Consider the following 22,076-nt stretch of genomic DNA (forward strand, 5'->3'; position numbering starts at 1 on the left):
CACCAAATGGCTGGTGGCGCTAGGTCAACATTTTAGCCAATCCGAATTTAATTACATTATAGATATATCATTGGCTGGAACTGTTGTATTATAGCTAATCAATGGCTGTTGTTTTACGTGGTAGTGATTGGCTAAAAAGCATAACATTTGACCCAATGGATTTCGTCGAGAGATTCGGGTATGACATTTTGCTTCAACTTGCATTTTCAGAGAGGAGATAGATATGCGGCTGAGTCCTCGGGAAATGGAGCACCTGCAGCTCCATCAAGCTGGCACCCTCGCTCAGAAGCGCTTGGCGAGGAGCTTGCGGCTGAACTACGTGGAAACTGTGGCGCTCATTGCATCGCAATGCTTGGAGCTCATCCGGGACGGCCGGACGGTGTCAGAAATCATGTCGTTGGGGAAGACGATGCTGGGCATCCGTCAAGTCATGGACGGTGTGTCTGCCATGTTGCACGATGTCCAAGTGGAAGGAACGTTTCCCGATGGTACCAAGCTCGTGACGGTGCACAGTCCCATCTGCCGCGTCGACGGGGACTTGGCGTTGGCCTTGTACGGTTCGTTTTTGCCCATCCCGGCGCTCGATTCATTTGGACCTGCCGACCCCCCCTTCACAGGTCATGACGATCAAATCATGGTATTGGACGATGCAAAAGGCATTGAACTCAACGCTGGCCGGGTCATTCAACGCTTGGTCGTGAAGAACTTGGGCGACCGACCGATTCAAGTGGGCAGTCACTACCACTTAATTGAAAGCAACCCGATCCTCGACATGGACCGGCGACTGGCGTATGGGCACCGCCTGAACATTCCCGCGGGCACCGCCGTCCGTTTCGAAGTACGTACTTTCTCTTCCCCATGGACTCATCACCACCACTATATCACACGTCGTTCTTGTAGCCAGGGGACGTCAAGACTGTGTCGATTGTGCCCATTCGTGGGAACCGCATCATCTCCGGCGGCAACAACCTTGCGTCGGGTGTCGTGGACATGAAATCCGTCGATAGCATTGTGGCAGCGCTGGTCGCCCAGGGGTTTCTGCATACCCCCCTCGTGCCGTCGGTCGATTCGGTCCATCCACCGCCGTGCATCATGTCGCGCCAAACGTACGCCAGGACGTATGGCCCGACCACCGGCGACCGCATTCGTCTGGGGGACACGGCGTTGGTCGTGCACGTGGAGAAGGACCTTACCGTGTACGGCGACGAATGTGCGTTAACTGCTATCCATTGTTCAAGCCTCGTCCCTATAGTATCAAAAGACTTGGTATCACTCGTTGGTAGGCAAGTTTGGCGGCGGCAAGGTGCTTCGGGAAGGCATGGGGCAGGCAACGGGTCGAAATGCTCTCCAAGTGCTGGACACGGTCATCACGAACGCAGTGATCATCGACTACACGGGGGTTTACAAGGCAGACATTGGCATCAAACACGGGGTGATCTGGGCGATCGGCAAAGCTGGCAACCCCGACGTCATGGACGGAGTCCACGACAACATGATTGTGGGCGTCAACACGGAGGTGATCGCCGGCGAGGGGCTGGTTGTCACGGCCGGCGGCGTCGACACGCATGTACACTTCATCTGCCCGCAGCTGTGCGACGAAGCGATTTCCAGGTAGGTACCTCGAGCATTCCATCATATTGGAAGCGAGCGATGACGTGGCGGTTTGTGGTGCCACCAGTGGTTTGACCAGCCTTGTGGGCGGGGGCACGGGGCCGGCGACGGGCACGAAAGCCACCACGTGCACGCCGCACCCGGACCACGTCAGGCGGATGCTGCAGGCCACGGACACGTTCCCGTTGAACATTGGGCTCACGGGCAAGGGCAACTCGGCGTCCCCCGTCGGTCTGCAGGACATCGTGGACGCCGGCGCGGTCGGGCTCAAGCTGCATGAAGACTGGGGCACCACGCCGGCGTCGATCCGCGTCGCCTTGGACGTGGCAGATGCCAACGACATTCAAGTGACTATCCACACGGATACGCTCAACGAGTCGAGCTGTGTCGAGCACACGATCGCCGCCTTTGGCAACCGCACAATCCACACGTATCACAGCGAAGGCGCGGGGGGAGGCCACGCCCCAGACATTATCACTGTGTGCGGCGAGCTGCATGTGCTGCCGTCGAGTACGAACCCCACGCGGCCGTTTACAGTCAACACGATCGAAGAGCACGTCGACATGTTGGTAGGGCCATCCTTGTGTTTGTTTAGCAGTAGGATAGCGGGAGAATCGTGTGATGGGATAACGATGTACAGTAAGTAGATGGTGTGCCATCATTTGGATAAGAGCATTGCCGAAGATGTGGCGTTTGCCGAGTCGCGCATTCGCGAAGAGACGATTGCGGCCGAGGACATTCTCCATGACATTGGTGCCATCAGGTACAAGAGATGATGCAACTTGTGGTGGTTGATGGAACTATTGGTATATGTAGCATCATCTCGTCCGACTCGCAAGCGATGGGCCGAATCGGCGAAGTGATCACGAGGACGTGGCAAACCGCCGACAAGATGAAGCGGCAGCGAGGGTTCCTTCCAGAGGACGCTGACGACACAGACAACTTTCGTGTGAAGCGATACATTGCCAAGTACACGATCAACCCCGCCATTGCGCACGGCATGGCGGACTGGATTGGGTCGGTGGAGACCAAGAAACTGGCGGATCTGGTGCTGTGGCAGCCCGATCACTTTGGCGCCAAGCCGGAGCTCGTGCTCAAGGGCGGCACGATTGTGTACGCGCAGATGGGCGACCCGAACGCGTCGATCCCGACGCCCCAACCCGTGAAGATGCGACCGATGTTTGGCGCGCAAGGCGGCGCCGTGGGGGCGACGTCGATTGCGTTTGTGAGTCGCGCGTGCAAGGAAAAGCAGATTGCCAAAGGATACGGCCTTGGCAAACGCGTTGAAGCCGTGACCAAGTGCAGGAACTTGACGAAGAAGCACATGAAGTGGAACGACGCGCTGCCCAAGATTGATGTGGACCCCGAGACGTACCAAGTGACTGCGGACGGGGAAGTGCTGACATGCCTCCCGTCGACATGGCTTCCTCTGGCGCAGAAGTACTTCTTGTTCTAAGGTTCCTAAAAGCTGATACCGGTGCATGTAGTTCTCCAGGTTAACATGCATAAAGCGTTCCTACGCCATGTTCGTGTCGATGTTTTTGGTTTGCGAGGAACTTGGCAAATTCAAAAGTTTGCAAGAACGAAATCCCATTGGATAATAATCAACCAATCCAACGCATCAGATCATTGTGACCTTTCACAACCTCTGGATCCAGAAACAAACATGAGCGCACCAGCGACGGCGTCAACCGCGATGGAACCACGTGTCCTCATCAACTACTACATTCGCAAGGGATGGTACGACCATGTCCAGCGCTTGTGCGAAGGGATCTTGGACAAGAAAGGAAACGACCCGGTGATTACGTTTTGGCGTTGCTTCGGCATCGTCATGGAAGGCAGCAACTCGTCTGCGATCCGCGAGCTTGAGAGCTTGAAGAAGAAGAAGGAAGTGGAGCTCCCTTGCATTCATGCGCTCATTTATGCCCACAACAAGTGCAAGAACGTGGACCACGAAGAAATCGCGCAACTCGAGATGCAAGTGGTCATCGCCGAAGAAAGCGCCGGTGACACGGCCCAGCTCTTGGTACCTCTTTCTCGATTGATGTACCTATTGACACACATCTCTAGAGCGCAAACTTCTTTTGGCACATCAAAGAATACCCCAAAGCGCGCAAGATCTTGGAAAATCTGATGGGCGGCCGCATTGCCGCCGCCACCCCCGTGCAAGTGAAAGCCACGATCCTGCGCGGATGGATCGACTTGACGGCCGAACCAAAGACCAAACGTGATTTGGAGCTCCGGGACAATAGCCTCTCGTTCTTTGCCGACGTCAAGAGGTACAGCCCGCAACTCAATAGCATCATCATACGTATAGAGTATTGTGCATCATTCGTCATGACGTCGTTCTACTTGATACTTCCTAGTGCCAACGACCCTGAGCAGCTCATGGGCGTGGCCAAGTACTTTGACATCAAGCGGGCGTATCCCAAGTCCTTGGAATGCTACGATGAAGTATGTCCAGTGTCTCTCGAGAGTGTCATCTATTCCGTGATGTATTATTACCTTGAAATGTGAATGCTAGATCATTGTCAAGTACACATGGTTCAAGGAAGCTTTGAGTGAAAAGGCATTGGTGCTACTCAAGACGGGCGAGTGGGACCAGTGTGTGGACAGCGCCGAGCGAGCCCTGGCCAACAGTTCGTACGTCTAATACATACCCCCCTCATTAAGCCACGTCATGGGTTGTGACGTCTACAGGGATGATATTGACGCGTTGCGGTTGCTGATATTGTACTTACTGACACGGGAAGGGCGTCCCAAGGAAGCGTCGAATCGTATTCGGTACGACGAATCAAAAGAAACGCAATAGCTTTGTTATGGGCATGAGTGATGGACGGGTGTAGTGAGCTCATGAAGGCGCTGTTGTCGACGGAACCGTCCAATCCGCAGCTCTTTTACGACATTGGCCGATGCATCGCGCGCATTTCCGACCGCAACCACGAAGTGTTGTCGTGCAACTTGTGCTTTATCGACCAAGCCATCAAGTTGTCGCCCGAGAACGGGTTTGAACTACACTTTTATTGATGCAATATATACTAACTGATACGTCCAACAACTTAGAACGTTCCGCGCCGAGCGCGGGTACCAGCGGTCACTCATGGGCGACTTTGCAGAAGCCATCGAGGCATACAAGGACGCGCTCAAGCTAGATGAAAGCAACGAGTCGGCGCTGCACGGGTTGATTTACTGCCAAGTCAAGCTGGGCCAAGTAGACGACGCGGCGCAGCAGATGGAGTTTCTCAGCGTGATCCAAGAAAGCATTGGTAACGCCAGCGCGGACTTTGTGCTGCTGCAGGCCATGTTGAGCTGGCACAAGGACGGCGACCGCGCCAAGCAGGTCAAGTTTCTGCAGAAAGCAGTGCAGTGTCACATGGACAAGCTGAAGGACGTCATGCAGGTACATGCAGTGACGAATGTGTCGTGGGGGGTTGTTTGAATTATATGGAGGTTCTAGACGGGGGATGTGTCCACGTACGACATGATGAGCGTCCTGAACCCGCAGTTCCTCGTGGAAATCGCGACCGAATACATCAAGTTGGATGGCATCGACGACGGCAAGAGCATGGCGTCGCGCGGAGTGTCCATCTTGGAAAAGCTCGTCAACAAGTCGCCTGGGTTTATCGAAGTCCAAGTCGTGCTGGCCAACACCAAATTTTGCGCCAACGAGTTTGACGATGCATACCGAGTTTGCAATCTGATTCTAAAGATGAACCCCCTGCACGCTCAAGCGCACTTGCTCGTCGCGCGCATCAGTTTGGAGCGCGAACATTTCAAAGCGGCGTCCACGAGCTTGGACCAAGCGCTCAGCCACGACTTTTCTGTGCGCCAGTCGCCATCGTTTCACATTATCAAGGCCAAACTCTTGGAGAACGACGGCAATTTGAAGGAAGCGCTGGCGATCCTCCAAAATGCCATGAAAGCCCCCACGGTGACTGTAGCGGCGGCCAAAGGCAAACGACCCGCCGCCGCCGCCGCCGCCGACATGACGTTGTTCGACAAGGCGTCGATTTATATCCAAATGGCCACGGTACAAGCCCAGCTCAACAACGTCGGGGAAGCCACCCGACTGGTGAAAGAAGCGCTGCAAGTGTTCAAGTAAGTTGTATCTAGTAATACTAGTATAAGATAGTAACTTTTGGAAAGGGGAACACCACAGGAAGTGCGGGTTCTCGTCGCCAACAGTGAATTGGCCATCAAACGAGGCGATTTCGACAATGCCATCATCATGCTCAACAACGTGCCGCAGGTAATATATATCTGTACCAATATATATATATATAATATATATCGTATGCACACAATATACATGAACTATATATATATATATATATAGTCTCGTATGTGATCATACACAACATGTGGTGTGTGGTTGTAGGAATCGCCAGCGTATATCAAAGCGCAAATGATCAAAGCTGACATTTACCTGCAGCATCGCAACGAGAAAAAGTTGTATGCAGAGTGCTACAAGGTACGACGACGTCGTACACACTCTAAAGCCAGCCATCGCTTTCATTTCGACTCTGATTTTTGTGTAGGAACTTGTACGCCTCAACCCGACGGCGGACGCGCTCGTGCGGCTAGCCGAGGCGTACCTGCGCATCCAACAGCTGAACGACGCGATCGAATCCTACCGGTCGGCGCTGGTGCTGAGTCCCCACGATGCGTCGCTGGCCAGCCGCATCGGGCACATCCTGGTCAAGAAGCACGACTACATTTCGGCCATCGAGTACTACGAGACGGCGCTGCGGGCTGCCCCCGACCAGACGCCGCTCCGTCGGGACCTAGCGAGTCTGCTGACCAAGCTGTCGCACTTTGACCAGGCGCTGCGTGTGGTGAATGCGGCGCCGGCGGCGCCAGCGCGCACGGAAATCAAAGACATGCTGGATGACATCGAGTTGCAGCTGATCCTACCGGACATTTACAACGGCCTCGACCGAAAAGATGAGTGCGTGACCCGGTTGCTCAAGGTGATTGCGCTGCAAAAAGTCGTTCTGGACAAACTTCGCGACGAACAGCCCGATGAAATCCACCGCCAAACCCACCACTTGGCTAACACCAACTTCAAACTGGCGCAGATTTACGCAGAGCAAAACGACGCGTACGACATTTCCCATGTGGTTATGTTCACATTGCAGTGTTATATTGACCTTTTAACGTTATGCCCAAAATTTGGTTGACTTTTGTGATGATAAATATCGCCAAATCGAATTTACTAAAATGTTTTGGATGTAAAATGGTGATTGGTAATATCACACAAATTGAGGTCACACACTAATTGGAGGTGGATGATTTTGGTTTCCTGCAATCTGATTGGCTAAATCCTTCTGCCGATGATTCTTTTGTACTACATTATTTGGGTATTGTGGTATATTCGGAACGAATTTCCAGACCCCGTCGAATCGAATCACGAAGCATAGACTGCTATTGGCTCATCCATTTTTGAGTGGATTTGATTGGCTCTTACAGAAAGGACAAGTATATTCAGCCAATCAGAACTCCGGTGTGATTCAATATTGATTCGACAAACAACCACTTTATAGCGAAGATGCACAATATGTCGATTCATTATTATTCTCCATGTCGCTCCAGTTTATAGTTTGTTAGAATAAATACACCACAATATATACCATGTTTGACAAATATATATAGCTTGTTAGAATAAAAAATCCACAATATATATATCATGTTTGACAAATGAGCAGGGAAAACGTTATGAAGTACTGCACCATGGCACTGCGGGCCAACGAATCGCACGAAGAAGCGATCTTGTGTCTAGCGCGAATCTACAGCCAGCAGCAAAACTTGGAGCAATGTCAGATCAAATGCTCGACCTTGTTGCGGCTAAATCCTGCGCACGAAGAAGCTGCGATGATGTTGGCCGACGTTATGCTGCAAAAAGATGACAACGAATCCGCCATCTTTCACTTTCAAAACGTACGCCAAACACCCCGAAACCAACACTATATATCGTTAGACATGATTGGTTCGTAGCTCCTCGAGAGCAAACCAGACAACTTTACCGTGCTTAGCCGGTTCATCGTGATGCTTCGACAGGCGGGCAAACTCGATCGGGCGCCGCGGTTCCTCAAGCTGGCCGACCGGTCAGGTCCCCGCGTCGCGCACTCGGCGGGACTCCACTACTGCAAAGGGCTGTACAACCGCTTTCAAAACAACATCCACGACGCTATCCAAGAGTTCAACTTTGCGCGAAAGGACGGCGAGTGGGGCCAGCGCGCGCTCGTGCACATGATTGAGATCTACATCAACCCCGACAGCGAAAACCTGTGGGACAACCCCGATGTAAGCCCCCCTCGCGCGGCGTCGTATCGATATGACGTGGACGATAGGACTCGAACAAAGATCAAATGGAGAACATGCGCATTGCCAACGCATTGCTGGACGAGCTGTCCCCCGACAAGTCGGTGCGCATCCGCGTACTCGAGTGCTACGCGGCGATGTCGGCCAAGACCAAACCCATGGTGGAGAAGGCCACGGCCACGTTGCTCGAGCTGCTCGAGGAGGACCGCGACAACGTTCCGGCGTTGCTCGGTATGTGTGTCTCACAACCATCCATCCAAATGAACGACAGCCATCCATCCAATGAACTACTTCTATTATATATTTTTTATGTAGCGCTGGCCACGGCATACATGCTGGCAAAACAGCAGTCGAAAGCGCGAAACCAACTCAAACGCATTGCAAAAATGAACTACGACGCGGCCATCCCCGACGAATTCGAGCGCAGCTACATCCTTCTCGCAGACATTTACGTGAACCGAGCCAAGTACGACTTGGCCCAAGAGCTGTGCAAGAAGGCCCTCCAGCACAACAAGAGCTCGGGCAAGGCGTGGGAACTCCTGGGCCTGATCATGGAGAAGGAGCAGTCATATCAAGACGCGGCCGACTGCTACCATGAGGCGTGGAAGTGCGGCGGAGAGGCGTCCGCGCCCATCGGGTTCAAACTCGCGTTCAACTACCTCAAGGCCAAGCGATTTGTGGAAGCGATTGACGTGTCGCAGAAAGTACTCGACAAATTCCCAGATTACCCCAAGATCCGCAAAGAAATTCGCGAAAAGGCCCAGGCGGGGTTGCGCCCATAATCGAGGCGTTCGCCTTGTTGAATAACAATATATATATATTAATATATAAAATTATATACTACGTAGTAGTACAGTATACTTCGAAGTATAAATTTATATATACTGTATATATCGTTCGCCTTCTTGAATAACAATATATATATATATATATACTAGGTTGCGTCCATAATAGAGGCGTTCGCCTTGTTGAATAACAATATATATGTATCGTTCGCCTTCTTGAATAACAATATATATATATATATATACTAGGTTGCGTCCATAATAGAGGCGTTCGCCTTGTTGAATAACAATACATATGTATCGTTCGCCTTCTTGAATAACAATATATATATATATATTAATATACTGAAGTATATACTAGAAGTACGTAGTAATAATATATACATGCACTTTCAAAATAGCATCTCTGCATTATTGACTTCATGGATATATACTGTATATATATAAGTGCAATTTAAATAGCATTTATTGCATTGACTAGGTTTTTTTATATCGTCTGTTTTATCCAGCCATTACATATGCTTTGGCCGTGATTTTCTTGGGTTTGTTCTCCACGTGTTGGCAAATGTCAATGTGCTGCTGCGCCCCCGACGGCGCAAACTTTCGCTGGCAGCATGGACACGTGACAAGCGTCGCCTGATGCTCGTGGAACGACCCAGCTAAACTCGACTTTGGATGCGGTGGCGTCGGTGCTTTGGGTCGGGGTTTCGGGGTTGCATTGGTCGTGGCTTTCAACGACTTATTGGCAGTGTCCTTCTTGCCTTGGTGGTTGTTCCATGTCATTTCCGAGCCAAATACCCGCGGACACACGGCTTCGTGCTTGCTTAATCGGCCCTGTCGTTGCAAATACTAGTTAGATCAATGCAAGGGGGGTGTTCCAAGGGGGGGAGGGGGGGTCGTTCGTTCGTTACCTCGGCAAAGCTCCGATGGCAGTATCGGCACTGTTCAGACACATCCTGACGACGGGATTGGGCTGCTTCCGTCGAGCGCTTGAGTCGCAGGAGACTCAACTTTGTGTCATCGTCGATGTTCAAGTGCATCACATCGTGGTCGTCGTCGTCGTCCCGTTGATGGCGACGGGGGGTGGAACTCGACGACGTCGTTGTCGGTTGCATGGTATGGCGGCGGCGTTGCTTGAGCAGGGCCAGTGGATCCAATACATTCCCCCTCTGGTCGCGGCCGTCATGATGGAGCGAGTACAAGGACGCATAATGCAGATACCGGTCGGTTGTCTGCGTGTCGGCATCACTCGTCTGCTTGTTTAACAACGCGCTTGCAATGTCCACGGCTTCTTCGTACATGGCCGTGCGCTGCGCTTTGTTGGTTCGAAGCAGGTCGCACGACGACATGTGAGGCATGAGCTCCCATACGCGGCACTCCAAACCGCAAAACATGCAAAACATGCTCTTCTTCGACTGGTGCATGGTCACTGTGGTCGTGGTAGTCGTCGTCGTGGCGGGGGTAGCAACGCTGTCTGTGGAGGTACCGACCATCGAGTGGTCGACAGGCGTCGGCGCGGCAGTGGCACTTCGATTGACAACAATGGCATTCTCGGGGCTATGGAACGAATATGCATGAGACTTATATGACACAAGTAGTTGACTTCTCGTTCACCATGTCCACGAAGTTTCACGTGTCCGGCGATTGTAGTAGTACGTCTTGCCGTCTTCGGTGAATGCTTCCTTCCACTCGTCGACGCCTTGGGGAGGTTGGTGCGCGGTGGTCACCTGACGAAGGACGTCATCTGTCGAGTCGGACGACGACGCATTGGCGTTGGCCATCGATGTGAAACTGGACTTTGTGGACGAGTGCGCGCTTGGCGCGGCCGCGGACGACGACGAAGCGGACACACGCGCGGAATTCGTAAAGCTGGCGAGGGATTGCTGCATCTCCTCCTCGTGCGCCTTGCGTCGCTGGATGCGTTCGTTGATCCTTTCTGCATCCACGAGCAACTTGGTGTCCATGTCCCTCTCCAGACGGCGTAACCATGACTGGTCGCTCCCGTCCGCCATTTTTGGCGACGTGGACGCGGTCAGAGCTGTCGTCGATATCATTGATGGCGTGCTCTTCAAGTCATGTGCATGGTCATCTAAATCCTCCATAGATAGTTCCTCCACATGGTCTTGGAGAGTGGACGACATGTCCGAGTCATACATCGACTCCAGCTCCATCGTAGCTTCGGTGCTCACCTTCCTGACTTTGGTCAAAGTTTCTCGAATAATTCCAAAATCGAATTGGTTGTTGAATTTTAGCCAATTATAGAGCGTAAACACAATCAAAGTAACCAATCAAGTTCATTCACGCATTCCTTCTACCGCCAAACGACCGACCGACCACCTTAACGGTCGGCTATATGCATGGACAAACAGAACAGTCTGTACTCGGCACCTGAACAACTACCCTCCATATCTATGACAACGTCCATTCATGACCTAACTGTACAGCTCTACTGGCGCAGCCACCATGCAGTACTTGTTGGAAATGATGGAAGGCTCCATCCAGTGGACGACACGGCAGGACGCACTCAGCATCGGCAAACATCGTCGGGTGGTGACTAATGTATGGGCAACATCGATAGAGGTTTAGTGTAGCCAAGTTTAGCCAAGTGTAGCCAACTTTACAGTAGCCAAACCTACAGTGTAGCCGAATTCGTTGGCGCAGGCCATAGAGTCTTGCAATTGGGAGGGGGCAAACTCTGAATCTCCACGGCAGAATCAACATACATGGGACAAATAGCGTTGCCCACAGCTTACTCGTTCCACCCCATCGACCTCAACTTGTCACGATGGAGTAAATGATCTCCAGTGCTTAACCACCTCAGCAAATCGCGTGTACCCCAGGTCCTTTCGGTACACAGCAGTTGTCCTCCCTTATCCTTTGTCGATAACTGATAGGTGGCGTCGGTTGGCGAATTGGTTGGCGCTTGCCCACACTGCGTTCTACACGGCTCGTTATAACGTAGGCACCCCGTAGCTTGCAGCTCACGTAGCTGTCATGTCGCACTAAATTGCCGCGGGAACATCGACGTCGTCCGCGACGGGCTGCAGTGCACCGACACAGACTGGAAGGTCAATGTACTGTACTATACAGTCGATCACACAGATCAACGTGATGGCTCTGTACGCGTTGAATAGGCTCAGTGAACGCTTGGTTCGAGAAGATGGTACGAGCACGGTGTCTTTTAAGGTAGACTCCAGTACAAATCAAACAACCACTACATGACTGACTCATATCATGATGTAGTTAGGTGTGTTTAACATAGTGGTCGCGAATGGATACTAACTTGAGCAGGCCATTCGATCCTTGAACCTCCCGGGTAGCTAGCCGTGCTTGGTTTTCATTCCTAGCGTTATTGTGCGTGTCTTCGCGGCCGTTGTCCCCAGCCACCACCACTGGCCACCACCATCATGCGTCCATCGCTCCCCAGAAACCAGTCAGCACGGCCCGACTGCTCATAAACAATACGCTGTGGGGGTACTTGGCTGGCCTCAGCTGGACTCGCGACGGCCTGCTCAATTGAATGTTCTCAATTATCGACAGCGTGCGCCCCGGACCGATCTCCACAACGGACCACACCATCCTCGACGGCACATGGGCGCTCGGGGAGTTCGCTGTGGCTACGTGTCGGACACCGCCTTCCACGCAGCACGTGTTGGAGTCACCAAAATGCCAATGTTGTAGTGAACCGGATAATAATCCGTATGCACCCCTTGGTTTGAGTGACGACTTCGTGGGGTCGAGTCGATTGCATACAAGTGTAATCATGCCGCCGCCGACGCCAGCCGAGAAGGCAGAGCTTGAGAAGCTTCTAGACAAGATGAACCTGGACACAGGTGACGTCGTGCTGTTCGACCGCAAGTGCAACTCCATGGGCGTGTACGGTGGCGTGATCTGCCACTCGGCCAAGCTATTTGGCCAGACGCGGTGGGACCACAATGGCGTCATCTACAAGACCGACGATGGTGTGGGCAACCTCAAGCTCCGTTGATCAACCCATCCATCCGATTGAGTCGGCGGTGTTGTGTTGCTCTAGGGAAGCTCATGTTCCTCGAAGCCGCCATGAACGGCGTCAAGCTGCGGCCCCTCGTCGACCGCATCTTGCACAGTCGGTCGTACGAAGTGCGCATTCAAAAGGTCGAAGTCCACCGCACACCCGAGTTCCGCCAACGCGCCGCCGACTTTATCCGCCGCGTCGTCGAACAAGACATTCCGTACGAGGATCGCATCCAAGGTGTACCCGCACCCTCCTCCTCCTCCATCCACTCACCATGTCACCTGACGTTAGTCCTCGTCAACGCCGGCGCGTCCTTTGTCCCGTCTCGAGTAGCTCGCGAACAGTTCTACCACGACATTGCACGTGCCAAATGCTCACTTCTCCCCACCTCACGCTCCCTTAGGTGGACTTGAAGCGGCACATGAAAACCATCCAAGACGACTTGACCCATCGATCCAAGATGTCACCGTTTGAGCAAAATTCCCTGCGCGCTGAACTCGCCAGCTTAAGGGAACAGCATGACGCCCTCGTCCACCAGCTCGACCAAACGGAGCGGTGCGACTTGTTTCCCTGCCATATTGACTTCATCGCATTCTATTTACTATCATTCCTCCACAGGTCCATCTTTGAAAACAAGCCCTCGTCCGCGTCTGACCCAGCGCGCTTCTTTTGTTCCCAACTCGTGGCGGCGCTGTACCAGCACGTGGGGCTCTTGCTTCCGTATCCTGCTGCCACGTCATATCGCCCCCATAACTTTTCCGACACGGACGACTACGTCAAACTGCAAAGTACAGTTGTCGTACTGTACATTCGTACCCATTTTGTATCATGTAGACGCGGCATGGCTGCCTCAGATTTCCCTAAGAGAACACATCCACGAGACTAAAAAGCACTTGATCGAGCAAGCCGCGACGGCGGCCAGCCCCCCGCCGCCCGACGTTGTCGACACCATCGTGCACACGCTGCAGCGGCACGCCATCTTCCATTCGTTCTCGGTCTCGGAGCTACAAGCTCTAGCCCAGCAATTTCGACCGAAACGGTGCGTACATCCAATAAATCCTAGTCCTTTTACCCAATATTTGGACTTTTGTGCCAAATCTATCGATATATCGATTGTTTGACTTTTGCATGTCAAGATCGGACAGTATCACACTAATTTCAATCACACACGAATTCGATGTTGAATTAGTCGAAGAGTGTGGATTTGATTGGCTAGTTGATTCATGTGTTTTGTGTTTTGATTGGTCGATATATCGATTGAGCACCCAAATATCACTCGAATTTCGAATCGAATGAACAATAGTACTACTTGACAATCATATTCACCAGCAAAGTGGCAGATTTGTACCCGGGCAGGTGGTATTTTACCAGGGCGACCCCGGCGACTTTTTCTACGTGATTGCAGACGGCACGGTGGACGTGCTCGTCAACTACGACGCGTACGCCCACGAGCAGCCCAAACACTCGGTGGCCGCCGAGGTCACAGCTGCCCCCGTCCTCCGCCGCAACCTGTCGACGTCGTTTGATAACCCCCAACCAACCAGCCATTTTGTACGTGTTTCATATTGTTTCGATCATATCGGCTGTCATATTCAATATTGGTGTAGGTGCACGTAGCCACCAACGGTCGCGGCAACGCGTTTGGCGACTCGGCGCTCATGTACCAGACCCCGCGGCGAGCCACGGTCAAGTGCGCCGAGCCGGTCGTGGCATATGCCCTGGACAAGGCCACGTTTGCGAGTGTAGTCAAGAGCCACCCCGCCGCCACGCAGTCGCTGTCGGAACGCCAGTTTCTCATACAAACGCTGGCCAACCATCCGCTGTTTGCCCACGTCAGCAAACAGGCCCAAGCCGCGGCGGTAACAGAGTGCCAGTTCAATCATCAGTATGGTTTTCACGAGTGGGTGTGCACCTACCTATAGGTGCGGCAGTGCTTTTCGCTGCACTTTCCAAAAGACGCACTTGTGTTGGAGCAAGGCCAGTTTGGCGACTACTTTTACGTGGTCGAGACCGGCGCGTGTGCCGTCTCCCGCCACCACACTGGTACAATATGAACATATATCATCTTTATATGATAGTTTGTCATGGAATAATATAATATTTTATATTCCGTTTCTTCATGATATGATAGTTTGTCATGTAATAATATTTGTATTTCTGTGTTGGTTCTCTAGTAGATGGCGACGAGTTTCTAGATCGAGTGGTGGGCCGAGGAGATGCGTTTGGGGAAGTGGCGCTGCTGTACAACAGCCGACGCGGCGCCAGTGTGCGCGCCGTCGAAGACAGCAAGATTTGGTGTATGGTACGATAACATCTCCCTATATATATATATATATAATATCGGAGAATATAGTCGAATTCCCATCGATAGTACACTTAGTTTGAACCATACTTGGTATATAGTAATACACATGGGATGATGGATGGGTAGGATCGCAGCATATTGCTGTCCACAACGCGCAGTGGATCGACGGCGCTGCTGGACATTTTCAACAAGACGGCGACGCTGCATGATGGCGACGAGAGCTTCCTGACCCCGACGGATGTGGCCAAGCTGCTTGAAGGCGACTCGGGCGTCGAGACGGCACAGACCCTTCTGTTCCCATCGTCCGCAACGACCAAGATCAACTTTTCGCAATTTGCGCACTTTCACATGTGCTTGGAGGCGTATTCGAGTCGGCAGTTCAACCCGCTCCTGGCCGAAGCCCTCTATCGAGTTGATTCATCCTTTGTGAAGTTACGCTTGGGACTCATATATATATGATGTAGGCGCTCCTTCGTCGTGCTGGTACCCATCATGATAACCACCTCACGACCGCATCCTTGCACCTTGACGCAGCCGAGTACGATCATCCAGTGTCTTGCACGTTCTAAACGCTGTCGCATATGATAGGACAAGGCAAATCCACCGGTTCTTTCAAAAGTCCAGCGCCACCGACACCATCACATACCACGACTGTGTCGTGGCCAGTCGAGCGTGGCGCCATGATCCGTCCGCGGCGCCACCGGCGATCGCAGCCCTCCTCCGCACCCTGCATGCCGACCTGACCCTTCTCGAGCAGCAGTGGAAGCACACTGCGTTTGATGTAACCCTGGCTGCGTTTTTTCTCATCTCTGAGTCTTTGGTTGGTTGTAGATGGCTTCATATTCTGGGTCGACATTGCCGCCGCCATTCTCTTCAACCTCGTCGACAACCCCTTTGACGGACGCGCCCGTGCCGTTTCGGTCGCTGTTTTCCCTGCAAGATGTGTTTGCCGCCATCTTGGCCGGCGTCCTCGCGCGAAGTGCCACCGCGCCACTCGAACGCGTCAAGCTGGCGCGCCAAGTCGGCTTGCTTCCATCGCATTTGAACCTATGGCGCAGTGTCCAGCACTTGAAGCGCGTCGCTGGCTGGCAACGTAAGACCCAGTTAACTTGTCCTTTTACCCAATATTTGGACTACTTTTGTGCGGATTCAAATCTATCGATCGATTGTTTGTACTGACTTTTGTATGTAAAGTCGGTGTTGAATTGGGTCGAAGAGTGGATTTGATTGGCTACTTGAATCGTGTTGTGGGTTTTGATTGGTCGTATATCGATTGTCTGTCGATTTGGTTCTTCTGGTCATTCGATTGAGCAACCAAATACCAAATATTAATACCACTCCAATTTCGAATCGACTACTTGGCAATGATAATCTATCTCCATATAACATATATGCGGAGATAGGACTGTTTGCGGGTAACTTGGTGCACTGCGCCAAGCTCGTGCCGTCGTTTCCGCTCAAGTTGGTGGCGTGCGATGTGTTTCGCCAGCACTTTCACGCGTGGGGTATGTCTAGTTATGGACATTTGATTTCCATTCATATATATATATATGATTGACATTATGTTTGTGAATATATCTCCAAGGCTTCAACGCCGAAGTGAAAAACGCCCTGGCGGGGGGAAGTGCCGGCGTAATGGTGCAGGCTGTGCTGTACCCGCTGGACGTCGTGCGGGGTCGATTGGCGCTGCAGCAGATCCTCCAGCCCAAGGCCACGTACCCCACGGTGGCGTCCTGTGTCCAAGCCATGGTATTGTGCTATCGATAGGGATTTCCTCGATACAAGCACTTACGAATCGACCTAGCTCCACCAGGACGGCGTTCGGTCCTTCTATCGAGGGTTTGGCGTCGGCACCCTCGGCGTGTTTCCGTACATTGGCCTCAACTTTGCCATGTACGAGTTTTTGCGCCCATGGCTCGTCGTGCAGCAGCAGCACCGCGTGTCCGAGTACGTAAATGGGTCTTATCTATACTACAGTGTAGTACTACATAGTAGAGTCTTTTGATAGATCAAAGCAAACTCGACCTACTACACTGAGAAATCATATAAATACTAATCATATCACTAATGGGTCGTCGGCGGTAGCTGCGAAGATCATCATCAGGGTTCGGTGATGGTTGGGCAAATTGCATGTGCCTTGGGAGCGTCTGTGACAGCGCAAGTGGCCACGTATCCGTTGGATTTAGTGCGCCGTAAGATGCAAATGCACGGCAACTGGCTGGCCCCCCACGTGTTTCCAACGTACGAAATCGAAATCTAGCCACAACGAAAACCACTAAGGGGGCCGTGTCGTAGGTACACGTCGACGTGGAATTGCATCAAGCAGACTGCAAGCGGCGGCGGCGCGATCAGCTTTTACCGCGGGCTCGCGCCCAACATCGTCAAGGCGTTGCCGGCGTCCGTCGTGTCGTTTTTGGTGTACGAAACGTGTCGGCAAGACACCGACTAATCATGTAATAGTATGGTCTTCCTTTTACTTTAAATTTGGACAGTTGTGCGGATTCGCCAAATCGATCGATCGAGTGTTTGTACTAACTTTGGTAAAGATCGTCCAGTGTCACACTAATTTCAGTCACACACGTTAATTCGATGTTAAATTGGTGAAGAGTCGATTTGATTGGCCACATGATTAGTGTTCTGTGTTTTGATTGGTCAATCGATTGTCTGCCGATATCGACTAGACGATAATATTGTCCTTTTACCCAAAATATGGATGTTTGTGTAGATTCGCCAAATCTATCGATGGATGCTTTTGTGTTACTGACTTTGGCATACAAAGATCGTCCAGTATGACACTACTACTTTCAGTTAATTTCTGTCACACACTAATTCGATGTTGAATTCATCGAAGAGTGGATTTGATTGGCCACGTGATTAGTGCCCTGGGTTTTGATTGGTCAATCGATTGTCTTCCTGGTCATTCGACACTGCGATTTCAAATCGACTTGACAATCATACCCGACTTTTGTAGTTATCAATGCACGACGTCGTAAAAGACGCTGCTGAGGCCGTAGCGCACACCGAACGCGGCCACGCACGACACGACTTGGAACGCCAAAAGCAGCTGGACGAGGCGCTTCTCAGGCATCGGACCAAACAGAACGAGGAACAAGTTGAGCATGGTGAGGTTGGCGCGCGTCGAATCGGGCGCGATCTACGTACACCAGGAATGGGTCATGTCCAGTCGTGGGGGGATGTGCAAAACCTACCGTAGACGGTTCCAAGTTGCCCGTTTTCGGGTTAAACTTGGGCAATCGATGGCGAGGACATGGCACGATCTTGAACAGTTGCGGGATCGAGTAGATAAAGTTGAGGATCTGAGGGGCAAAGAACAGCAAGAGGGTCTTGGAGAAGTGGCCGAGGATGCCCGCGACGGCAAACGTCATGCCGGCGTAGTAGCAGAATGTGTCTCCGACAAACACTCTGGACGGATACCTAGTACGTAATCCATCCTGGCGTGATTTCACAGTCAAGCGATGCTTCGTACCAGTTGTGGTGGAGCAGGCCGAGGGTGGTTACGAGGAACGGAATCATGATCACGAGCGAAAATAAGTGGTAGTGGAGGCCGTCATGACCCCGGAGCACCTGGGTCAAGTTGAGGGCCACTACGGCCAGTCCGATCACGAACGACTAGACACACACGTGAGAGATGGAACGCTCGAGGGAGACGCGCGCACCTGGCCAGCCTCGAGCCCGTTGCACCCGGCGTAGATGTTGATCGCGTTCGTGCAAAACACTGCCATCATCCCCATGTACACGTAGTACACGTACCCCAGGTCGACGATGTCCCCGTGCTCGGACACGTGGAAGACGAGCGATAGAAGAGGATGCAACGCGCCGCCTTCGCCAATGACGCCGCGCACGAACGAAGGCATGACCACGGCCGTGACACCTGAGTAGTGCAACAACACGGGGATCGTCGCGAGCGGAGGGAAGAGAAGTTTGTGTCGCCATTTCAAATCAAGAAGATCGTCACAGAACCTGAAAAAGAATAATGGATGGGTCAGTCGACGTGTCGATGGAATCTGTGGTACGAGTAGGTACATACCCCAACGCAATCATGGCCGCAATGGAGACGATGCCCCATCGCATGCTTGCTTGATTGAACTCAACGAAGAAACTAAGCACCGCTAGGACGGCGACAAACACAGCGCCAGATACAATACCCAATGCTTCGGGACTACGTCGTCGGTGAGGATGGTGATGTTGTCCAGGTGGATGCATAGGAGGCAGTACATTGGAATTTCACCTGCTGGGGTGCCTTTCTTGCACAGGTCCTTGCCGGACAGCTTGGCTGGTAAATGGTTCTTCACAGCACCAATGAGGACAACAACAGCTCCATAACCAACCGCCGACGCCGCAGCGAGGATCGACCACATCACCAGCAGCGCTGCTGTTCAAATCTGAAAATGCCATTTTGGTGAATGACAAATCAGTACCGGATTGGCCAAAAATGAGTGTATTTGGACCAATCAAATTCTCAATTTACTCCAGAGTGTTTGACGATGAATCTCGTCCCGTACAACGACGTTAGAGGATAAACAAAGGCAACGATAGATAGGATAGCGTTGTAGTTATAGGGAGCACTGCGTATGAAGTGATATATGTATGGCCCCGGTAACTCCGCATGATGGAATGACCATTGAATTGTTTTTGATTGGCTAAAATAGCAAATAAACTGTGTTGCGAGCCTTTGATTGGCTATACAGTTTGAGAGGCCTTTCCGGATAACGTTGCACATGAGTATCTATCCTGTGTGGCAAATTGGCGGTTGATCATTTGGAGAAGGCCATGGATGACTGCAAGAACTACGTCGTGACGGCGCAGAAGCCCACAAGCGTCACACATTCCTGCGTGGGGAACTTCACGGGCAGCGGAGACACCAACTTGATCCTGGGGAAGGGCACGCGGGTGGAAATCCACCTTCTCACGGCGGAAGGATTGACGCCGCTGCATGATGTGGCGATCTACGGTCGCATTACGATCTTGGAGCTGTTCCGACCACCATCGTCCTCGGTCGATCTCCTCTTCTTGTGCACGCAGAGGTATCAACGTGATATCCGAGATCATTACGATTTCATACGTATCCGTCGTTAGATACCAATTTTGCGTGTTGGAGTATAACAAAGCGACGAAAACAGTCGTGACCAAGGCGCATGGCAACATCCGCGACAGCGTTGGACGCATGAGTGAAGTCATCACGGGCGGCAACATCGACCCCGAGGGCCGCCTCCTTGGCATGAACCTCTACGAAGGTACCGACCGACCTATCCTCGTCATATTTATCACATGTTTGCTAACAATCCGACTATTCACAGGGTACTTCAAAGTCATTCCCATGGACGGCCACGGCAAGCTGTCGGACACGTTCAACATCCGACTGGACGAACTGCGCGTGATCGACGTCAAGTTCCTCTACGGGTGTTCCAAGCCCACGATTTGCGTGCTGTACGAGGACCACCGCGCCGCGCGCCATGTCAAGACGTATGTGATCTTGACCAAGGAGAAAGAGTTCGCCGACGGTCCATGGAGCCAAAGCCACGTGGAAGCCGGCGCGTCGCTCCTGATCCCGGTGCCGACGCCCTTTGGCGGGGTGCTCATTGTGAGCCAGCAAATGATCGTATACCACAACGGCAGCACATGTCACGCCATCCCTATGCAAAGCACAGTCATTCAAGTGTACGGTCAAGTGGACGGGTCGCGCTTCCTGCTGGCAGATCAGTTTGGGTTGCTCCAAGTGGTCGTGCTCCAGCACACGGGCAAGGACGTGACTGGCCTCTCCCTCGATGTATTGGGCGAAACCTCGATCGCGTCGACGCTGTCATACTTGGACAATGGGGTACCTATACGAACACCATCTTCGATCGCATCATGATATCTGTTTTCGCGTAGGTATTGTTTGTCGGGAGTGCGTTTGGCGACTCGCAATTGGTCAAGCTCCACCCGTCGCGCGATGTGTCGACGGGAACTTACCTGGAAGTGCTCGACAGCTACGTAAACGTGGGGCCGATTGTGGACTTTGTCGTGATGGATTTAGACCGCCAAGGCCAGGGCCAGGTTGTTACATGCAGCGGCGCGTACAAGGACGGGTCGCTTCGCATCGTCCGCAACGGCATCGGCATCAACGAGCTCGCCGCGGCCGAGCTTCCTGGCATCAAGGGCATGTGGCCGCTACGCCCGACGTTTGCGAGCCAACAGGACACGCTGCTTGTGCAGAGCTTTGTGAACGAAGTGCGCGTACTGGGGTTTGCAACTTCAGACAACGACGAGGTCGAGCTAGCCGAGCAGGACGTACCTGGCCTAGCTAACACAAAGACACTGATCTGCCGCAACGTGGTGGGGGATCTCTGGCTCCAGGTCACCGAGCACCAAGTTGGGCTAGTGTCTGCTGCGACGCTGCAACGTGTGGCCAGCTGGAGCCCGCCGTCGGCGCAGCGCATCACCGTGGCCGCCGCCAACCCGACGCAGGTGGTGGTCGCCTTGTCGGGCGGCGTGCTCGTGTACTTTGACATTTCAAACGTCGTCCTCAGCACCACCCTCGTCGCGACGGCGCAGACGAAACTTCCGCATGAGATTGCATGCCTCGACATCACGCCGCTGGTCGACTCGAAACCCGCCGCCGCCGACGACGACGCGCACTGGGAGACCCGCGCACGGTCGACGACCCGATGCGTCGTCGGGTTGTGGTCCGACCTGTCCGTGTCCATCTACCGCCTGCCGGACCTGCGCCTGGACACGACGGTGCTTTTGGGTGGCGATGTGCTGCCCCGATCGCTCCTGTCCATCCGTTTCGACGACCAGCCGTACGTGTTGGTGGGCATGGGCGACGGTTCGTTGTACACGTACGCGTTAGATACCGCTGGTGGCGCCACGTCATCTTCGTTGACAAACAAGAAAAAGTTCAGTTTGGGCGCCCAGCCCATCCTATTGAGCGCGTTCCGGTCCAAAGACGTCATGCACGTGTTTGCCGCGTCCGACCGCCCCACGGTGCTGTACTCACAGCATGGCAAATTGCTCTTTTCCAACGTACGACCCCCCTCTCTTTCCCCTTTCTACCCCC

At 52.7% G+C, this 22,076-nt stretch overlaps 7 protein-coding genes across 11 annotated transcripts; 5 read left to right on the plus strand and 2 right to left on the minus strand.

Annotated features, from left to right (window-relative positions):
- The first annotated feature begins 171 nt into the window (after positions 1–171).
- On the plus strand, positions 172–3,146 carry H257_01057 (urease, alpha subunit). Its single transcript, XM_009824073.1, has 6 exons — positions 172–838; positions 901–1,210; positions 1,284–1,611; positions 1,679–2,180; positions 2,259–2,374; positions 2,428–3,146. The coding sequence occupies exons 1-6, from the start codon at positions 224–226 to the stop codon at positions 3,065–3,067; spliced, it is 2,511 nt and encodes an 836-aa protein (XP_009822375.1). The 5' UTR covers positions 172–223; the 3' UTR covers positions 3,068–3,146.
- A 112-nt stretch (positions 3,147–3,258) lies between these two features.
- On the plus strand, positions 3,259–8,775 carry H257_01058 (hypothetical protein). Of its 3 annotated transcripts, XM_009824075.1 has the most exons (15): positions 3,259–3,637; positions 3,682–3,890; positions 3,978–4,065; positions 4,136–4,254; positions 4,312–4,395; positions 4,458–4,616; positions 4,675–5,011; positions 5,069–5,709; positions 5,758–5,860; positions 5,990–6,082; positions 6,150–6,712; positions 7,317–7,548; positions 7,606–7,914; positions 7,962–8,163; positions 8,248–8,775. In XM_009824075.1, exons 1-15 carry the CDS (start codon positions 3,278–3,280, stop codon positions 8,712–8,714), a joined length of 3,966 nt encoding a protein of 1,321 aa, XP_009822377.1. In that variant the 5' UTR covers positions 3,259–3,277; the 3' UTR covers positions 8,715–8,775. The 3 variants fall into 3 exon arrangements, with proteins under 3 accessions (XP_009822377.1, XP_009822376.1, XP_009822378.1); XM_009824074.1 differs by having other exon boundaries at positions 7,962–8,775; XM_009824076.1 differs by lacking the exons at positions 7,317–7,548; positions 7,606–7,914; positions 7,962–8,163; positions 8,248–8,775 and having other exon boundaries at positions 6,150–6,924.
- Positions 8,776–9,137: 362 nt separating this feature from the next.
- Positions 9,138–10,940, minus strand: H257_01059 (hypothetical protein). The gene is made up of 3 exons (XM_009824077.1): positions 10,332–10,940; positions 9,629–10,274; positions 9,138–9,551 (listed from the first exon to the last, which is right to left on the minus strand). Exons 1-3 carry the CDS (start codon positions 10,886–10,888, stop codon positions 9,219–9,221), a joined length of 1,536 nt encoding a protein of 511 aa, XP_009822379.1. The 5' UTR covers positions 10,889–10,940; the 3' UTR covers positions 9,138–9,218.
- An 888-nt stretch (positions 10,941–11,828) lies between these two features.
- On the plus strand, positions 11,829–12,237 carry H257_01060 (hypothetical protein; the record flags this gene model as incomplete). Its single annotated transcript, XM_009824078.1, has 2 exons — positions 11,829–11,880; positions 12,065–12,237. The coding sequence occupies 2 exons, from the start codon at positions 11,829–11,831 to the stop codon at positions 12,235–12,237; spliced, it is 225 nt and encodes a 74-aa protein (XP_009822380.1).
- Positions 12,238–12,446: 209 nt separating this feature from the next.
- On the plus strand, positions 12,447–17,489 carry H257_01061. Of its 2 annotated transcripts, none has more exons than XM_009824080.1 (19): positions 12,447–12,679; positions 12,751–12,948; positions 13,003–13,070; positions 13,115–13,266; positions 13,330–13,499; positions 13,546–13,750; positions 14,052–14,262; positions 14,319–14,570; positions 14,634–14,754; positions 14,889–15,013; positions 15,143–15,427; positions 15,481–15,554; positions 15,605–15,797; positions 15,848–16,109; positions 16,420–16,521; positions 16,602–16,765; positions 16,821–16,963; positions 17,102–17,257; positions 17,312–17,489. In XM_009824080.1, the coding sequence occupies exons 1-19, from the start codon at positions 12,481–12,483 to the stop codon at positions 17,463–17,465; spliced, it is 3,234 nt and encodes a 1,077-aa protein (XP_009822382.1). In that variant the 5' UTR covers positions 12,447–12,480; the 3' UTR covers positions 17,466–17,489. The 2 variants fall into 2 exon arrangements, with proteins under 2 accessions (XP_009822382.1, XP_009822381.1); XM_009824079.1 differs by having other exon boundaries at positions 12,457–12,679; positions 14,886–15,013.
- A 310-nt stretch (positions 17,490–17,799) lies between these two features.
- Positions 17,800–19,423, minus strand: H257_01062. Of its 2 annotated transcripts, none has more exons than XM_009824082.1 (6): positions 19,266–19,423; positions 19,065–19,196; positions 18,694–18,997; positions 18,504–18,646; positions 18,226–18,451; positions 17,800–18,170 (listed from the first exon to the last, which is right to left on the minus strand). In XM_009824082.1, the coding sequence occupies exons 2-6, from the start codon at positions 19,106–19,108 to the stop codon at positions 17,991–17,993; spliced, it is 897 nt and encodes a 298-aa protein (XP_009822384.1). In that variant the 5' UTR covers positions 19,109–19,196; positions 19,266–19,423; the 3' UTR covers positions 17,800–17,990. The 2 variants fall into 2 exon arrangements, with proteins under 2 accessions (XP_009822384.1, XP_009822383.1); XM_009824081.1 differs by having other exon boundaries at positions 19,253–19,423.
- Positions 19,424–19,807: 384 nt separating this feature from the next.
- On the plus strand, positions 19,808–21,947 carry H257_01063 (hypothetical protein; the record flags this gene model as incomplete). Its single annotated transcript, XM_009824083.1, has 5 exons — positions 19,808–20,061; positions 20,114–20,271; positions 20,335–20,855; positions 20,909–21,845; positions 21,922–21,947. The coding sequence occupies 5 exons, from the start codon at positions 19,808–19,810 to the stop codon at positions 21,945–21,947; spliced, it is 1,896 nt and encodes a 631-aa protein (XP_009822385.1).
- Positions 21,948–22,076: the final 129 nt, after the last annotated feature.

The sequence above is a fragment of the Aphanomyces astaci genome (genome assembly GCF_000520075.1).
Source record: "Aphanomyces astaci strain APO3 unplaced genomic scaffold supercont1.2, whole genome shotgun sequence".
In the NCBI taxonomy this organism is placed as follows: Eukaryota; Oomycota; class Saprolegniomycetes; order Saprolegniales; family Verrucalvaceae; genus Aphanomyces; species Aphanomyces astaci.

What these genes read in the sequence shown, in the direction of transcription:
- H257_01057 (XM_009824073.1), top strand. Translation starts at nt 224, where the DNA reads ATGCGGCTGAGTCCTCGGGAAATGGAGCACCTGCAGCTCCATCAAGCT. An exon ending in GCACCGCCGTCCGTTTCGAA is followed by an intron (nt 839 to 900) that starts GTACGTACTTTC and finishes TCGTTCTTGTAG; the next exon opens with CCAGGGGACGTCAAGACTGT. An exon ending in CATGACATTGGTGCCATCAG is followed by an intron (nt 2,375 to 2,427) that starts GTACAAGAGATG and finishes TGGTATATGTAG; the next exon opens with CATCATCTCGTCCGACTCGC.
- H257_01058 (XM_009824074.1), top strand. Translation starts at nt 3,278, where the DNA reads ATGAGCGCACCAGCGACGGCGTCAACCGCGATGGAACCACGTGTCCTC. An exon ending in GAAGCGCTGCAAGTGTTCAA is followed by an intron (nt 5,710 to 5,757) that starts GTAAGTTGTATC and finishes ACTTTTGGAAAG; the next exon opens with GGGAACACCACAGGAAGTGC. An exon ending in ACCTGTGGGACAACCCCGAT is followed by an intron (nt 7,915 to 7,961) that starts GTAAGCCCCCCT and finishes CGTGGACGATAG; the next exon opens with GACTCGAACAAAGATCAAAT.
- H257_01059 (XM_009824077.1), bottom strand. Translation starts at nt 10,888, where the DNA reads ATGGAGCTGGAGTCGATGTATGACTCGGACATGTCGTCCACTCTCCAA. An exon ending in CGTGAAACTTCGTGGACATG is followed by an intron (nt 10,275 to 10,331) that starts GTGAACGAGAAG and finishes TTCGTTCCATAG; the next exon opens with CCCCGAGAATGCCATTGTTG. An exon ending in GCCATCGGAGCTTTGCCGAG is followed by an intron (nt 9,552 to 9,628) that starts GTAACGAACGAA and finishes TTGCAACGACAG; the next exon opens with GGCCGATTAAGCAAGCACGA.
- H257_01061 (XM_009824079.1), top strand. Translation starts at nt 12,481, where the DNA reads ATGCCGCCGCCGACGCCAGCCGAGAAGGCAGAGCTTGAGAAGCTTCTA. An exon ending in CAGCTCGACCAAACGGAGCG is followed by an intron (nt 13,267 to 13,329) that starts GTGCGACTTGTT and finishes ATTCCTCCACAG; the next exon opens with GTCCATCTTTGAAAACAAGC. An exon ending in TTGCACCTTGACGCAGCCGA is followed by an intron (nt 15,555 to 15,604) that starts GTACGATCATCC and finishes CGCATATGATAG; the next exon opens with GACAAGGCAAATCCACCGGT.
- H257_01062 (XM_009824081.1), bottom strand. Translation starts at nt 19,395, where the DNA reads ATGTGGTCGATCCTCGCTGCGGCGTCGGCGGTTGGTTATGGAGCTGTT. An exon ending in CCAGCAGGTGAAATTCCAAT is followed by an intron (nt 19,197 to 19,252) that starts GTACTGCCTCCT and finishes CCGACGACGTAG; the next exon opens with TCCCGAAGCATTGGGTATTG. An exon ending in ACGGGCTCGAGGCTGGCCAG is followed by an intron (nt 18,647 to 18,693) that starts GTGCGCGCGTCT and finishes GTGTGTGTCTAG; the next exon opens with TCGTTCGTGATCGGACTGGC.